Source organism: Cherax quadricarinatus, chromosome 59 (genome assembly GCF_038502225.1).
Source record: "Cherax quadricarinatus isolate ZL_2023a chromosome 59, ASM3850222v1, whole genome shotgun sequence".
Classification (NCBI taxonomy): Eukaryota; Metazoa; Arthropoda; class Malacostraca; order Decapoda; family Parastacidae; genus Cherax; species Cherax quadricarinatus.
Window position 1 is genome coordinate 22,221,999 of NC_091350.1, and position 18,248 is coordinate 22,240,246.

At 36.9% G+C, this 18,248-nt stretch overlaps 1 protein-coding gene across 1 annotated transcript in view; it reads left to right on the forward strand.

Annotated features, from left to right (window-relative positions):
* The window catches only part of LOC128698811 (uncharacterized), a 387,495-nt gene extending 371,220 nt beyond the window's left edge, over window positions 1-16,275 (forward strand). The window contains exon 3 of the mRNA XM_070097792.1: window positions 2,053-16,275. Coding sequence (XP_069953893.1) covers window positions 2,053-4,820 — 2,768 coding nt within the window. The 3' untranslated portion in view covers window positions 4,821-16,275. The remainder of the gene's footprint in view (window positions 1-2,052) is intronic.
* Window positions 16,276-18,248: the final 1,973 nt, after the last annotated feature.

Below are 18,248 nucleotides of genomic sequence, written 5' to 3' on the forward strand. Positions count from 1 at the left end.
TTTTCTTGACCACTTCCACTCTCATTCTCATGCCATTGCAATGCACACAGATGGCTCTAAGTCTTCTGATGGCGTAGGATTCGCAGCAGTGTTTCCGGACAGTGTCGTACAAGGGCATTTACTATCTTCGGCTAGTATCTTTACTGCTGAATTGTATGCCATTCTTGCAGCACTTATCCATATTGCATCTATGCCTGTGTCATCATTTGTGGTTGTCTCAGACTCCCTTAGTGCTTTACAGGCTATACAGAAATTTGATACACCTCACCCCTTAGTCCTCCGTATCCAACTTTGGCTACGCCGCATCTCTACCAAGCATAAAGATATTGTTTTTTGTTGGGTCCCTGGTCATGTTGACGTACAGGGCAATGAACAGGCAGACACTGCTGCGCGGTCAGCAGTACATGACCTACCAGTTTCATACAGAGGTGTTCCATTTACGGACTATTTTGCTGCAATAGCTACCCATCTTCACACCCGTTGGCAACAACATTGGTCTACTCTACTCGGTAACAAACTTCAATCTATTAAACCGAATATAGGTTACTGGCCGTCTTCTTGTCACCAGTGTCGAGGTTGGGAGACTACTCTCTCCCGTCTTCGCATTGGCCATACTCGTCTTACTCATGGATATCTCATGGAGAGGCGTCTTGCTCCTCTCTGTGAGAATTGCCAAGCTCCATTATAAGTCAGCCACATTCTGTTGGACTGCCCACTTTATCAACGAGCACGCAGAATTTACCTCCATCGTCGTCTTCGCTCCGCTGCTCTCTCTTTACCTTCCCTTCTCACTGATGGACCCACCTTTCATCCGGACTCTCTCACTGACTTTTTGACAACAACTGGCTTCACAAACTCTGATGATACCTTCAGCCCTTTCTACCTCGATCTCTTGCTACCCTCTACCCCTGCACTATCCCCTGCCCCGCTGTTTTCTGTAACCTGCTGATCATCCCTCCTCCCTTCTGCCATCCAATACCCTCGCTTCCTTCCCTACCCTGCAGCGCTGTATAGCCCTTGTGGCTTAGCGCTTCTTTTTGATTATATTAATAATCCTACTGTGTCAACATGGAGACAACTTTTACACAATTTAAAGTAATGTATCGTGGTATAATACAAACATATATGAACAAAAACCTGATGTGTTTGCATGGTTTGTTTACATTATGTGTGGGAGGGGTGGGGCAGGGAGGGCTACCTTGGTTGGCTGCCATACTTCCCAAACCTGACTTGCTACAAATAAAACTCACCTCTCACCCTACATTAAGACTACAGATATTTTACGGTAATTAATAAATGTACTGTATATGTATTTTATCACTCTGGGGCACTTTAATTAAATGTTGTAGTATATTACGTATAGTTGGGGTAGGGTGGGCTGACCTGGCTGGCTACCATACTTCCCAAACCTGACTTCCTACAAATAAAACTCGCCTCTCACCCTACATTAAGACTACAAATATTTTAAGGTAAGTAATGGGTGTACTGTGTGTGTATTTTACTTTTTATTGTTTTTAATGCCTAATTCTATTGCTAACTTAATATATGTTAGTGTAAACTTGTTACCTGGCATTTATGTGTCTTTATAAGTGGAAAAAAATGGCGTTCTGCTTTCTGGCGATGTCAGGTTTCCGGCAGTAGCCTGGAACCTAACCTGCTGTATAAGTGGGGCCCTACTGTACTGTATAAATAATATATATATTGTTATGCTTCCAGAAATTTATATAAATGCATTTTTGTTGCTTTTATCCCTACGAGTACTGCTATTTATATACAGTATCATACGTTATACATATTGGATATGTGTTCAGTTGTATGTACGTAAATTTTTTTTTTAATACACAGATAACCCACACATAAGAGAGAGGAGCTTAATACAACATTTTGATCCAACTTGGACGATTTACAAAGTCACACTGTGTGCGGGTTATTTGTGTATTGCTCCAGGTATGGTATTGTGCCTTTTTGTTCTTTTTTTTTTTTTTTACATTTTACTTTACATGTCCTTTATTTTATTTCAAAATATAATTAAGGCTTTGTTTTTGTTTACAGGTGGTGGCTTAACTGCAGCAGGACTGCTAGCATTACTTCTGGCATTTATTGGGCTGGGAGTAGGGATCTACTATGCCTACATTTGCCTTCGAGCTCGGCCACTGCGATCCAAACCCCCAACTGATCCTGAACAAGGACCCTTGATCAGCCCTGATCCCGATTTCAATGGTAATGTTGAAGATGCACCTTTGGAAGCTTCTGCCCCAGTGGAGGATGATGTGGACACCAAGGACAAAGCTTCTTTAGATGAGCCTGATAGTAGCAATGATAAAGTTAAACCACCAGTCTCTGATCTTTCTGATGATGCTAACAAATCAAGTGGGACCCCCAAACCAAATGACAATGTTCTTGTTCCAGTCGAGGATGAAACTCCGCCAGCTAAACTTATGCACAAGAGAGAAAATGTTCCTTCTATGAATCATGTTGCTCCATTAGGTTTTGTTACTCCTGTTCTACATGAACCTTCACCTGATCAATGCCCACAAAATATTCGGCCTATTCCACAGCCCCTGCCAGAGATCAAGGTATCCCCTGCCAAGAATGCACCAACTCCTGTGTATATTCCTGTGCCACCCACCAGTACTAAAAAGCCTTTAGCACTGAGTGATGAGGAGGATGGTTTATTGTTGCAGGAATGTTTCCCAGATGATGATAGCCTTGATCAAGAATGTACTCCTAAACCCACTTCATTTGTACCTGATGAAAAACTAGAAAATTCTCCTCAAAATGAAGAACCTGAGGTCAGTGCTCTTCCACTAAAAGAAGACCAGATTCAGAATGCTCCTGCATGTGTGCCTCCCAATGTAGCAGCAACTACACTCTTGTCTGAAACAGTACATCCAAAGAGTCAACTTGAAAATCCATCATCCACAGCCAACCTTAAATCTATTCAGCCTGTGCCTGCACCTCAGTCTGCTGAGCCAAAGATTTGTATAGCACCTCAACCACCATTTAATTATGGATGGAAGGAAGATGTTGCACATGTGGGTAAAGCAGAAGAACCAGTCACTTCTGAATTATCAGTTAACCAAATTTCTCCTTTGCTAATGAAAGAAGATATTGAACAGCTTCATCCTATTCAAGATGCCCATGATTTGGTGCCAATAAATAAGGATAAACTGGATAAACCTGAAGAAATATCAAGTGGAAATAATAATTCAAAACATGAGTTATGCTCACTTTCTCCAGACAGTTCTGCAAAAGAACTTCCTTTACAACCAAAAGTGATTCCTATAATTTCACTGCAGCCATTAGATGATAATGAGAATACTCCTAAAACCAAATCTGCACATGGTCCAAAGATGAATGAGACAGTACCTGGAGACAAAACAGATTGCTCTCCTCCGGTATATTTAGAACCCAGCCAACCTGAAGAAATATTAAGAAATCCCTCCGAGTCCAGCGTGTCATCTGAAGAGGCTGTGCCACCATACACCGAAGCAAGTGAAAGCAATGTACCCGAGAGTGGAACAACAGAGGAAAGCCCAGAAGCTGTCATAGAGTCATCAGTAGATGACAGGAAAAGGCAACCACTTGTTGACAGTTGCAAACCACTCTTTGTTGTTAATGTTCCCTTGGAATCTCCATTTGAAAATTCTACAGAGGCTTCTACTGTTCTAGATAAGCCAGCATTAAAAGAACCTTCACAATCTAAGACTGAGGCTCCTTTGCATGCTTCTGGCATTCCAGATGAAATTTTAGCAGATATTCCTTTGAAGGCTTCAGCAGATACTTCTATGGCTTCAGCAAATGTTCCTTCCAAGGCTTCAACACATGTACCTTTAGAGGCTTCTGATATTCCTCTGGAAGCATATATTTCAAACACTGATGAGCAGTATGATTCCACTGAAGAAGACGGTAACTCTTTGGGAATCATTAAAGAGGAGGGCAGTGTTGATACTGATTCAGAGACTACTGAAACTGACAGTAGTGAGCCAGAAGTTACTGAATATACACTTTCTTCAGGCCGATTTGCTCCCTCTACCTCGGCTGTTCTGGCAGATGAAGTTAGTTGTGCTTTGGAGCCTGAGGTAACAAAATATTCTCGTATTTCTGATGTAGAAGCATTTTGTGATTCAGATCTTGATGACTCTGAGCATTCTGATTCAGATGATTATTTGTCAAAATCTGTGGGTAATAATGACAACAACAAGGAGAGCAAACAAACTAATCTTGATTCATCACAAGATAAACCTGATTCATCAAGTCATTGTGCACCATCTCTTAAGGACACACTGCCAAGCACTGTAGACCTAGAGGACTTGCATTCAGATGTGTTAGCTTCTGTCACAAGTTCTAATGATGGTTATTCTCGGTCACCAGACCCCATAAACATTCTGTCAAGGCATAAATCAAATTCAGAAAGTTCTGATACAGAATCTGAAGGAGTAGAAGCTGAAGCAGGGTGCTTGGAAGAAATAGTTAAAATGCCAACTGCTGTCCACAAGGAACCCCCATTGATCCCTGCCAATGCATCACCTGGTGTGCCTACACATCCTCAGACTTGTAGTTCCCCTCCTGTTCCCTCACAGCCTCAAACTTCATTGGATAATAATACAGAAGCTCCAGTGGAAGTTAGTGATCCTCACCTTAAAAATTTGCTGAATGTGAAAGTGCCTAATAAAGTTCCTCAAGAACTTCCTGATTCTGCTGAGGAAGATATGCTCTCCTCTTCCTCTTCTGCATCTGATTTGTCTGATGATAATATAACAACATCAACCCCAAAGAAATCTAAAATCCCTAGATTATTTAATCATAATGAATCATGATTTTATATTGCTCATTATGGTGTAATGTGATAAATGATGAAGTATGTAGTGAAAAGACTTAGAGCAAAATAATGAAATTGGAAGCAAAGGCTTTAAAATGTGCCCATGAAGTAATTTTTTAGAACTCATTAAACATATTACTGTGATTAATAAATTAGCAATGAGTCTGATTGACCAATATATGCATCATCTAATGCTTAGTTAGTTTGGTTTGGTATGTGCACTTGTAAATGCAGTAACTATAAAAACAAATTTAATATAATGCTGTATTATAAATTACATATAATGCTGTATTATAAATTATAATTATAATTAGTTATTATAAATTAGTAATTATTTACAATTCACAAACTGATGTAGAATTTAGAGTAGTGTATAACTGAATTTTTGCATATAATTAAGATTAAAAAGCAGAGGTGATATTTAGAATAATTTTTTTTATTTATTGGTCCTATCAACATGTGTAGTGTGCCAAAAGGAATCTAGGAGAATGTACTTGGTCATTTACAATGTGTTCTTTTAATTAGTAGAAAGTTGTCTGTTGCTTGGCTGTTGAACTGATAAAGTGTTTAATACAAGTGTTGTTGCATCAAGCCATCACGTTTTAGTGTTGGATGTGTTGTCATGAGATTTTCTTTTATGTGTAAAACCAATGTTAGTGTTTATATAGAAGTATGCAGCAAGGATGCTTATGTGAATTAGGAGAACTTTTGTTTCCATAACAGGTTGAGCTATTAAATCTTGTCTGTATACTGTATATATAATAATGTACTAACTTGTATGTTATGTAGTGGACACTTATGAGGCTTATAAACTTCAAAATACTATTAGCTTTGTATACAGTGTTGAAAAGTAACTTCTGATATATGTTATTTTGTAAAGCAAAGTTACTAATGTGGAACTATTTTCTTGAGAGTTGTGTTTTCAAGGCCTGGCCCTCAGGTCAGACTTTATTGTTAACTGCCTAACCAATCAGACTGTTGCTGCCAGCAAATGCTGCCTATATAGCCACTTTCTGCAAGGACTGATTTACTTTCCTCTTCAAAACTTCTATAGTACTTTCTACAATTACCTTTGTTCCAGCAATGTTTCTCATATATGCTGCTGATATACCTTTGTTCTAGCAATGTTTTTTATGCATGTTGCTGGTACACCCATGTTCTAGCAATGTTTTTCACATCTACTGCTGGTATACCTTTGTTCTAGTAATGTTTCTCACAGCTGCTGCTGGTATACCTTTGTTCTAGTAATGTTTCTCACATCTACTGCTGGTAGAAGGTTGAAGAGTTTTGATCATTGTTACATTGATTTTTTTTTTTTTTGCAGATCATTTAGAGTTTCTTTCAACAATTTATAGTTTGCCCAGTTTTTTCAGAGCACTGTGAACTGCCACAGTTCAAGTACATGAAATTTTGGTTTTTGGATAATAGAATGTAGCAATTGTACATGATGTATAATATGCTTTTCTTGCTTGATTACTTTCACATTCATAACACTTTTTGTGATTTGTAATATTATTTCATGTAGAGAAACTTTTAGCATTACTGAGTTATGCACTTTCATAACATATTTTTTGAAAAGCAGTATATAGTGTTTATACAACTGCAGTTTTTTAATAGCAGTTTCAAGAAATTATTACCTTTCTTGTTTTTATTAATTTGTTCTGTATAGAGTGCATTACAAAAGTGTTTGTTTTGAAGTATAAAAATGATTACTGTACTCTTAAATATTTTTTATGAAAGGTTATTAATCACTCCATAGTAAGTACTGTAAATACAAGCTTCATATGTAGCTTTAAAAATCAGCCATACTAGGTCCCATGAGGCCATGGGAAAATGAACCTTGTTAAGAGGAGGGACCAGAAGCTAGGACTCAACCCCTGCTACTAAAATACGTAAGTACAGTGGGGTTATATTAATGAGTATAATTAATGAAAATAAAAGAAGGATCAAGCTAACTTAAATTTGATCTATTTTGTTATACAGAGCACAAGTATATTTTTTATAGCAACAAAGAAAAGTATTACATTTTATGGTTAAAATATAAAGCTGAAAGATGGTGGCACTATGAACCAACGTGTTACCTGTGACACATTTTACCTTATAAGATAACTTGTTACCAATATGTAACACCTTAGAATAATGTAGTATAAAAATATTTGTTCAATACAGACTGTAAGAGTAGATAGCATTAAATATTTAAATGTGATTAACATTATTGTGTAATATATATCCAAATTTCATTTCAGAGTACAGTAAATAATTTAAAAAAATGATTATTTTAAAATGAATTTTACAAGTACACTATATGTCTTAATTACTTATGTATATAGTTTACTACCAGTTTTTAATGTGTTATCAAATTATTAAGCTTTCATTTACCCATGTCTGCAGCTGTCTTCTAAATGGCAATTTTTTAGAAATCTTTCAGCACAAGTTGATTGTGCTGCTCTGCATTTGGAATGAGGTCATTATTATGCCAATACACTTTCCTAACGTGTATTAATCTTATGTAGTAATTTTTTTTGTTTTTGTAATTTATTAAGTATTAGAACTGAGCATTATATTTCACAAGCAGTGTATATGGTATACAGTGCTATACTAAGTACTGATTAGGAGTGAATAATGCTTGAGCTTTAATATCTTGAATTTTTACATTTAATGGACTTTTTATTATTATTTTTTAGATGTGCAAACATATTTGTTAGGTTCAGTGTATAATTTTTTTAAGTATGAGCAATAACTTTTGTAAAAACTGTAAATGACAAGATATGTTACTCATAATAATTACTAGAAATGAGAGTTGATCGTAAACATTCATTCCTTATAGTATTTTGTTTTGAAAACTAAATACGTATAATGTTATATTGACTATGTGTGTATTATGTGTGAAGGGTTCTGAGGTTCACTCTCAGCCTGGTCTCAGACCACATCTCCTATGTTGGAAAGAAAATGATACAGGACCAGAAGCTAGTAGGAAATTCACTGAAAAATAATGATAAATATACAGGCATACCTCGTTAATATGGTCCTCACGAAAATTTTGCTAATACAGCACTTTTCAGTTATATTAATGTTTATTGTTTTCATTGCTTGCCTTGCTTTTAAGACGGGTTTTGGCAGTTTTCATTTTTTTTTTTTTTTGTTATTTTTAATTTTGCTTTTTTTTTAGGCATAGTGTTATTGTGCATTTAATAAATGAGAATGTAAACATGCTTTAAGGCTTTTATATGCACTGGCAAGTGTGATTCGCTTCAAGGCGATGTTCACTTTATGGCAGCGGTCTGGAACCTAACTCGATGTAATAGTGAGGTATGCCTGTATGCAGAATATAACTAGAATGTCATAAGATTGATTAAGTATCTAATGTGTTGATAAGGCAGAATGCAGACCAGCAATCCTGCCCAAGTGCAAAATATAAATGAAAGAAGCTTCTGTCTCACACTTAATGACATGACAGTAGTACTTTCCATAATGGATGCTGAAACTAAAGCTTGTTGCTTCATATTTCACGTCACATAGAAATCATTAATTCATTGTAAAGTGCCGTCACTATAATTTTTACCCATGGTCTTTCTAAGTGAAAATACATATACTGAGAATGTTTTCTTCTATAATTCACTATCTGTGGAGTTGTCTGTATCTCTTTGTCATGATTATTGAAAGAGAGAGAGAGAGTGTATGTGTGTGCATGTGTATATGCATGCTTGTGTGCATGAGTGTGTGGGCGAGCGTGAGTGTGAAAGAGTGAGTGTGAGTGAGTGAGTTCACTCTTAACTCACTGTTTGGAGAGGAAGCTCTGACAGTTTTAGACTGGTGCAAGAGGCATATTGAGTTTGTATGTTTCTGTTGCAACAGAAGTTTTTCAAATATAAAAAGATACTTCTTTAATTGAGAAATTGGCATATGATTTTGTATTATGGTACTGTAATGGGTTGAATCATATACTCTGTATTATTCCAATATTTATATGCTTTTTTGGTAAGGAATAATATTTACTCTGGTTGTATTGCATCTTTTATTAAATGCCATCACTAACACTTAAGTATTTATAGTAAACTACAGTTTTATATTGTTAATAAGAATAGTGTGAAGAATGAAGAGAAGGCAGGAATGATCCAAGGGATCTCACTGGTGCACTGATTTGTGTGTTTATCTGAGGAGCACTGAGTCCCATCTGCTTTGCATCATCCAGGCTGGGTCACACTGCCAAAACACGTACTGTCATGGCAACTTGGGTGCAGGTTATCAATATGTAGTTGAATTCTCTAGTTCCATCTCTTTCAAATATACAGGGTGACCCAAAAGTCTAGACACAGGCAAAATTGCATTTTTGTAATAGTTATATAGTAATTTTAATAAATAATATCTTCAACATGTTGTCCACCATTAGCGATGTAAAGTTAAACACACTTTACAAGATCACATGATCACAAGGCAGTAACTCCAGTAACTGGGGAAAAAAACAGAATATTATGTCCTATATGTCCAGACTTTTTGGTCACCCTGTATATAGGTGTCCCTTGTTTCATGCTGGAGATGTGATTCAGGCCCTTGTCATCTGTACTAAACTCAGTCATGTCATGAACACTTAATTATGCATTATAATAATCTTCAGTGCACTTTACAAACTGTGTTGTTTGTATATGGTGACTGTGAATCATATACAGTATACGGATTTGCTGATAGAAATTGAACATCACATAATAGTGAATCCATATAAAGTGACGGCAACCAGTAGGGAGATTGTAATGCTCAGTTACCAGCATTATAAGCACCTGACATATAATAATTTCTTGTACCTGCCTCACTCTCTATGAGTATGTATGTATATAAAAAGTATCTACTGCATGACTATAAAGTCAGTCCTGATTGTAGTGTAGTCCTACTGAAAGCTTGTTGTGTTGGCTTTATGCCTCTACAACCAAGTACCTATATACATGACAAGTTGTCATTTGCAGGGAATTCCTGTACAGTAATGTTTATTTCACTCTCAGACTGAAACTCTTTGTAATATACCAGAGAATTGAACCAGAAGATTGTGGGCTACTGTGTATGCTAACTACTGGACCAGCTATAGTAATGAGCTTATAATGATGGATAAGTCTTTAATGTTGTCAGTCACCTGCTGTCTGCACTCTAGCCAGGGCTCTCATTACTCCTTCTCTCATTTGTTTCAATCTGAGTTATGTGAGGTGCAGCATTTTATGCTTGTTTGTTCTGTAATTTATAACAACACCTGGCAGTCCAATGGGAAATAGACTAAGCTTGTAGATTATGAGGCAAGCACAAGTGATGGTGAGGGGTATCTTGAACAAAGGAATTGGAGCTGTTCTCACTTTCCCTGGATAGTTTCATTGTCTCCCTTCCCTCTTGCTGCCCAGTACTGTGGCCAAAGGCCATGTCACTTTGCCCTGATGCTTTTTCTTAATTTATGGCATTGGCCCAGCTTAAATTTTAGATTCTGTTTGTTGCTACTTTGTAGGTTTTGACTTTTGACATAGTTTTTTATTATGTTATATGGACTATGTCTTGAGACTCCAAAGTTGTCTCCCTCTTTGTTTTATTGTGTATTTTTATGACTTATTTAGGTTTTGACGTGGCTTGAGTTTTGGATTTGTGTTGCTGCCTGCACTTTGTAGGCTACACCCTGCTCTGTTGCCTCTACATATGTTTGCTGCATTTTAGGGTTTGACCTGGACTTAATTTTATATTCTGTTATGTGAACTATGCCTTATGGGATTTTTCCAAGTCTTGGCTTTCCTGTAATATGGACTTAGTGTAGATTGTTACTACCAGGTTTGGACCTGGCTCAAATTTTGGAATCTGCTGGTTGACTGCACCCTGTGGGCCATGCCTTCCTCTTTTTGACTTTATATTTCTGATGCCTTCTAGGCTTTGTCCTATACAGACACTCCTCGCTTAACAACCTACCTGTTTAATGACCGCCAGGACTTACGACCAGCTTTCCAACCAGTCAGAGTGTATGCAAGGCGTGTGGAAAAAATGCCTAAAATGTTTCGTGAATAATTTTGAAGGATTTGACAAAGACAAACATGTCTGTTTCATAAATAAAAAAATTGTGGAACTTGCTAACATGCTTAATTTAGATGTTGAAGTGGAAGATACTGAAAAATTAGTCGAATATGTCGAAGGAGAGCTAACTAATGAAGATTTAATAGAGTTGGAAGCTACACCCTGGACCCCTACAAGTCTTTCCATTTCCTTGCCTTCATCTTCCTTACCCAGGCCCTCTACAACTCCTGATAACCCTGCTGATAACTCCAATGATGATGCTCCTCACTTATCGACCAATTTGCCTAACGACCTAGTCATAGGAACAGAACTCGGTCGTTAAGTGAGGAGTGCCTGTATTGTCTTTTTGGCTTTTGTATGACTACTTTTACTTTCTTTGACTGATGCTTTTCCTTGATTCTTTATTCTGTAACCTGTATCTGTTTTACATGACAATATCTTGATTTCATGACCAGTGTGTTTTTTTAAACACACTGACCATCTCCCACTGAGGTAAGGTGACCCAAAAAAAGAAAGAATGCTTTCACTTATATGACATCTTTCATGTATGACATGTTTTGTATGACGTGTTTTGTACAACATGTTTTGCACAATATGTGCTTTGTATGATGTGTTTTGTATGTGTTATTTTGTATGATGTGTTTTATATAACATGTTTTGTATGACATTTTGTATGACTTAAGTTTTATGTGGCTTTTTGTCCCCTGTGGACAGCTGACCTTATGAATAAATAATATTAATAAGTGAGCCAAGTACTGTTCCATATATCCCTGACTGACTGATGCTCAAAAAATGATGGAAAGTTTCTTGGTTATGTGAATATGCATTTGTATCCTGTCTTCTGGACCTGTATCTACAGGAACATAGCTAAGCTTGTCATGTGCTGTCTTCTGGACCTGTCACTACAGAAACATAGCTAAGTCTGTCATTTGCTGTCTTATGGACCTGTATATATCTACAGGAACATATTTAAGCTTGTGATGTCCTGTCTTTTGCATTTAAGATACCATCAGTTTTTTTTTTTTGGAAAATTTCTAGTGGTTGCAGCATTTACACCTGCTCTTGTTAACCATTCCAGTACTCCACCACTCTGTGAAGAAATATTTTCTTATATACTATGGCAGCTTTTCTTGTTACAGTCATGACCTATTTTTGTTCTAGCTGACAGCATTAAACCATCTTCCTTGTATTTCCTTGTATTTCTTTTTAATCTTGAATTTGGTTATTATGTCTCCTCTATTCATGCTCAACATAGTACATGTATGTCTAATACTCTCAGCCTTTCTTCAGAACTCAAATTGTTTTTAGCTCTTGAAGCCATTTCATAGTTCATCCTCAGACATTTTTTTTTCTTGTAGGTGCAGACACCATACCACTACTGCAAGATATATCAATTTCAGCATAATGTATGTTATGAACACCTGTTTTTCAGCATTTCCGTGACCATATATCTAAATATTTTATAGTTAGCCAGTTTTACATAGGAATGTCTCACTATTTATGTGATTATCTGGTGACCTATTTGTTTTTGTCAGTGATGACTGCTAGGTCAATCTTCTCTCTGATGCTTTTATAATTTTATCACAATTTGTATTATGCATGAAGCATGTTTTCACTTTCGCCATTTTTATTACTTGGTGCTTATCCATATTAAAGTTCTTCATCCAAGTACAAGTCATACTGTAAGGGTAGTCATTCTCATGTTTATCATGCATAGACTTCTTGCAGCTATTTGTGTACATGTTTCCCATTATCTGGTGTTGCAGTGTTTATATATAAAATTTGGAGACCAACTTATTTTGAAGTACAGTACTGTACTGCATACATGATAAGTGTATATGTGTGTGTGTGTGTACTTATCTAATTTTAGTTGCAGTGGTCATGACTCAGCTCCTGGTCCTGACTCTGCTGGCTGCTACTGGTTTCACTTTCTCTGGGCTGTGTGAGCCCTGTCATACTTAATCTTAAAAATATATTTTGATTCTGCATCTACCACTTTGCTGTCTAGGTCATTTCACTTCCTATCCACTCTAAGTTTGAAAAAAGTGTTTTCTAACATCCTTACAGCTCATTTGTGCTTTTAACTTTAGCTGTGACCTTGTGTACCTCAGACTCTCCCGGTCCACTCTGTCACTTCCTCTTATTTTGTGCATCATAATCACGTCACCTTTGGTCCTTCTGTCCTCTACTACCATCAGGCTTAGCTTCTCTAGCCTTTTATATCTCATAGTTCATACCCCTCAGCTCTGGGACTTAGTTTCTTTACATGCATAACCAGATGTGCATTCCATACTGGCACTGTATACTCCAAAATGGACCTGACATACACCCTGTATAAGGTTGTGAATGCCTCCTTCATATTCCTGAAACCAACCCTTAAATTTGCCAGTCTTGCATTTGTCAATGTGGTTATTGGGTTGATGTGTGCCTCAAGCAAAATGCTTGGCACTGCTCATGCTGAGGTCCTCTTCAAGGGAAGTTGCAGCCTTTGTTTCCCAAGCCTGTACACTGTTTCCGGATGTTTTTGCCCTTCTCCAGTTTTCATAACTTTGCATTTGCTAAGGCTAAATTCCAATAGCCACTTGTCAGACCAATCCTGCAGCATGTCTGGATCCATTTGTAGACTTTCCTTGTGTACTCCTGTGTGTATTCTCATTAGTTTCACATCATCTGTGAACAAGAACACCTCTGAATCAATTTTATCTGTCATGTCATTTACATTTACAAGAAACAGTACTGGATCAAGTACTGACACTTATGGAACCTCGCTTATCATACTTGCCCATTCTGACACCTCTTTCTTGACAGTACCTCATTGCTTCCTTCCCATTAAGTATTCTTTGATCCATTATAGTGCTTTCCCTGTAATTTGTGTCTGCTTCTATATTTTCTCTTATTTTTGCCAGTCTCTTGTGGGGGCATTGTATTGAAAGCCTTCTTGCAATCCAGAAATATACAGTCCACCCATGCCTCTCTGTCCTGCATGCTTGCATATGCTTGATTACCTGTATGCATGCATTCATGTGTGGAGTACATATGTTTTTATTCATATAAATACAGAGTATTTATATGAATATTAGATATTTGGTAAGCTTTTGTTTTTAATATTAAACACATCAACTAGGAAAACATTATTTTTACCATCTATAGGTAACTCTGTAAATGATTACTTATCCTAGAGACAGCCTGTGGCAGTATAAGCTGTTTATTCAATTGTATTTCTTTCATATACAGTAGAACCTCTCATTAATAAACCTGTCATTGATGAATTTCAACCAAAATTTGGCTGGACAGAATGGACAAAAGCCCATATTCCACATTTTGTCTGTAGTGTTAATGTCTTGTTGTCTTCTGGAGTATCAGGCCAAGTCTGCTTTCTCCAGTACTTGTCCAGTGTGGGCCAAAGCAGCCATGTTCAGGACCACTTTATTGCTTGCTTGTGTTCACTTACTCATATACTCATAAGTCTCTAATTTTCCCTGGATTTAGAGCATTTTGTGTGACTTTATTGACATATTAAGTAAAGTATAATTAACAAGTGGTGGTGCCTAGAGAAAACATGGTTCTCAGTGTTAGGGAGACACTTGAATTAATAAAGAAGATTTAATCTGGCATCTCAGCCATCTATGTCTCATCAGCTCTTTACATCATCTTAGCCATCTCTCCACCACAAAAAATGTAAGTAAAATTACTATAAATTACATAGAGTACGATGAAATTACTATACAGCACAGTATACTGTATTGTAGTACTACAGGTTACAGTTCCCATATTTTTAGTGTTCAGTTATCCTCTGCATCAGCGGACATCTAAGTAATTTTGAATTATTAATTTCATAATTTGGGAGTTGTGGACACTCAGGATTCTTGTACTCCCCCTTCTCTTATTAGTCCATTAATGAGAGGTTTTACTCTACTGTATTTACACTAACAAGAACATAAATGTATTACCCAATGTAATTTTTGTTGACTAAGAGTTTTGGAGAAAAGACCATCTTCAGTTGTAAAAAACTTTTAGTTTAGTGTACTGTCTCTTGACTGGAACACTTTTCAGTAAGGGCACTTATCTTCAGGGTAAGGTGAGACATATGAGCAAGTCTCCTTCCAATTGCTGCCCCCTATTCAACTAACAGTAAACAAATACTGAGAAGTTGACCTGTGGGTCACATCCTAAAGAAGAGGTTCTAAGTACCCCACTGAAAATAAGCCACACTGCTTATTTCTTGGGTTATCCTAGATTATCATCATCCTAGGTTTTCTTGAAAGCTTTTAAAGTTTACTTCCTAGTAGAAGCATGGTCTCTGTAATACTACATTGAGAGAAAATTACCACTCATGGCATCCAGGTTCCCTAGAGCATGTTGATCATTGTAAGCCAGGAATTGTTATGTCAGTTAGCGAAAATACTTTAATTCAGAACAGAAGATTTTATTAAACATGAAGTAATATTCCAGTGTGAAGCAGGAGAAAGCAACTAGAAGTGACAGTGATTTTTTCATATAATTACATTTGATTGTAAGATAAATGTGTACCAGCTCGTAGAGTACATTATATGGATTACATAAAGGAAAAATAATAGCTGAATTTTACAAGGTCTTCTGAGGGTTGGAGACTGTAATAAGTAACAACGTTTCACCTTTTAGGAACTGTAGTTGATGTATGCCAGAATAAAAATGGATTTATTTACTTTTTATCATATTCTCTGATTTCTTAAAACTACATTGTGTTGCTGGGATGCTTTCTTTTTCTTTTTTATTTATATTGTGCAATTTAAATATTAGTAGTGTATTTTTAGAAGTATTGTAAGTGCCTAGAGTGTGAGCTCTGGGCTAGGATGAGCACACCCCGGTGATAATGTTATGCGAGTTCTGTCAGTCAGAGTGAACTAAGCTTCTATATAGGTGAATATACGATGTTACTAAGACAAGTAGTTACTTGTATAGTGTCGCAGTTCTCTTAAACAGATGGATGAGTATGATGAGAGGAAGCTCAACCCACTTCAACCTGACCATCAGTACTTTGTTTGCTTTGTTCAGTACTCTTGTGTTGTGGGTGTTGTTAGTACACTATAATATGCATGATTATATAGTTTTGTTGCCTTCATAAGTGCTCTTGGTTACAGGCAGGTGTATGTTACACTTAGAATTAAGTCAAATGCACGTAAGTGAATGTTGTTTGCTTTTCATTTATGATATCCATGGACTATACTTAGATATTAATTATGAGGTGTGTGTTTAGTAAAGTGTCACCCCTCCCAACAAATTGATCTGCTTGTTCTTGTTGTCATTTGCTCTTACAATGTCATTTATATCAAGCATTTTGTCCACTAGAAACTGAGCTGTTAAGTGTGTTCAGAAAACACTAAGTTTAAAAATGTTTCATTTTCAGTGTTACATCTTGTCAAATAAAAATATGCTGATTTTATATTGTTTTAAACTCCACTTTATTTACATATCTCATGAATAGTACCTCTCTAGGGTGGTACTTTGATGCTAGTGAGGGGATCTTGATCCAAGAAAGTGGATATAACTTCCCTATCCTTGGATCAAACCTGAGTGCCTCCCATTCCTCATGCACTGTATGACCCCTGCAGATTTAGTGATTCTCCCTGATTATAATGGTCATGGGTAGTATTTTCTCCATGGGGAAGTGGAACTGAATTCTTCCTCTGTAAGTCATGCCTACTGTAAGAGACAACTTAATTACTAAATTTAAAAATAGAAACTTTTGATATTCGCTTTGGGCCACTCTGCCTCTGTGGGATGTGGCTGGTTTGTTGAAAGAAGAGGAAAGGGTAGTATTTTTATAAGGTGAACCTTCACAGGGGATGCCTTGATACTGGTACAGAGCTCTTGCTCTAAAGAATTCAAATAATCTTCTCATTCTTGAAGCCTGATTACCTCCCATTCCCAGGCACTGTAATACCCCTTTTAAGTTTAGCATATACAGTGGTCCCTCATTTATCGTTGTTAATCCGTTCCTAGAAGTGCGACAATTATCGAAAAAGACAATTTTCAAATCAATTTTCCCCATAAGAAATAATGTAAATGCAATTAATCCGTTCCTGACACCCAGAAGTATTAAAACAAAAATTTTTTTTACACGAAATATAGATGTAGTACATAAACAGTACAATGGGACAAGATGAATGAAACATTAACAGCATAACACTTACCTTTATTGGTGATTCTTCTTAGTGTATGGAAGACTGGAGGAGAGACATTGGATTAGTTGCTGTTTGGAAGGGGAATCCCCTTCCATCAACACCTCAGGTACCAAGTCCTTCTCTGGGGTTACTTCTCTTCTCTGTTTCTTAATGCCACTAGGACCAGCTTGAATTTCAATATTAACCTTGACCTAAAATGCTTTCTTGATAGTTGTGACAGGACCCACAGGCATAACACCAGACACAAACATCTCTATGACATTCCCCGTGTCCGACTAAACCTTTACAAAAATTTAATGTGTGTCAAATGGCCTAAAATCTGGAACACCCTACTTGAAAACTCTAGAACTGCAGACACATTCATCACTTTCAAAATTACAGTTAGAAAACAGATATCTCCCTGATACACCCCGTCAACTTACTACATGTAAACCACCTGGTGGTTCACACTTACACTCACTCACCCATTGACTACTGTATAAACACAGAAATACGAATCTTAATCTTAAAATAATATAATATAATATAATATAATAATATAATATCTTTATTTACTAGAAGTACATGTACAAGGTATACAGGCCTAGCTGACAACAATGACATACTACTATATAAAAAGCCCCTTGTTATGCTCAGCATGTCGGGCAAATTAGGTCAGTGTCCCAGGATGCGACCCACACCAGCTGACTAACACCCAGGTACCCATTTTACTGATGGGGAACATAGACAACAGGTGGAAAGAAACACGCCCAATGTTTCTACTCTGGCTGGGAATCGAACCCAGGCCCTCGCCGTGTGAAGCGAGAGCGTTAGCCACCAGAGCCTAACTAGTCATAAGTTTGCCTATGATACTCCAATATAGACACTATGTATTGTGCCAAAACAAAAGCTTTCACATTGCTAAACTCACAAACTATAATGTAGTCACTTAGCCTTAATACCATAATCTGTAATAATTTAAAGTTTAGAATTAATCTAAGTCTGCTTGAAATGCTTAGCCATGCTAGGTGTCCTAGTGGCCCCCTCTGTAATTAGTATTTTAAAACATGTAAACCACACAATATTCAAAATCTGTAAACCCCGCATTGTAATCCTTATAGAGAATAAACTTGATTGATTGATTGATTGATAAAGTAGTCCCTACTCTCCAACAGTGTCGAAATACTGTAGATCTGCAGCGGAGTGCCTGGTCTGTGGTGCTGCAGATCGTGCTGATATATCTTGCAGTC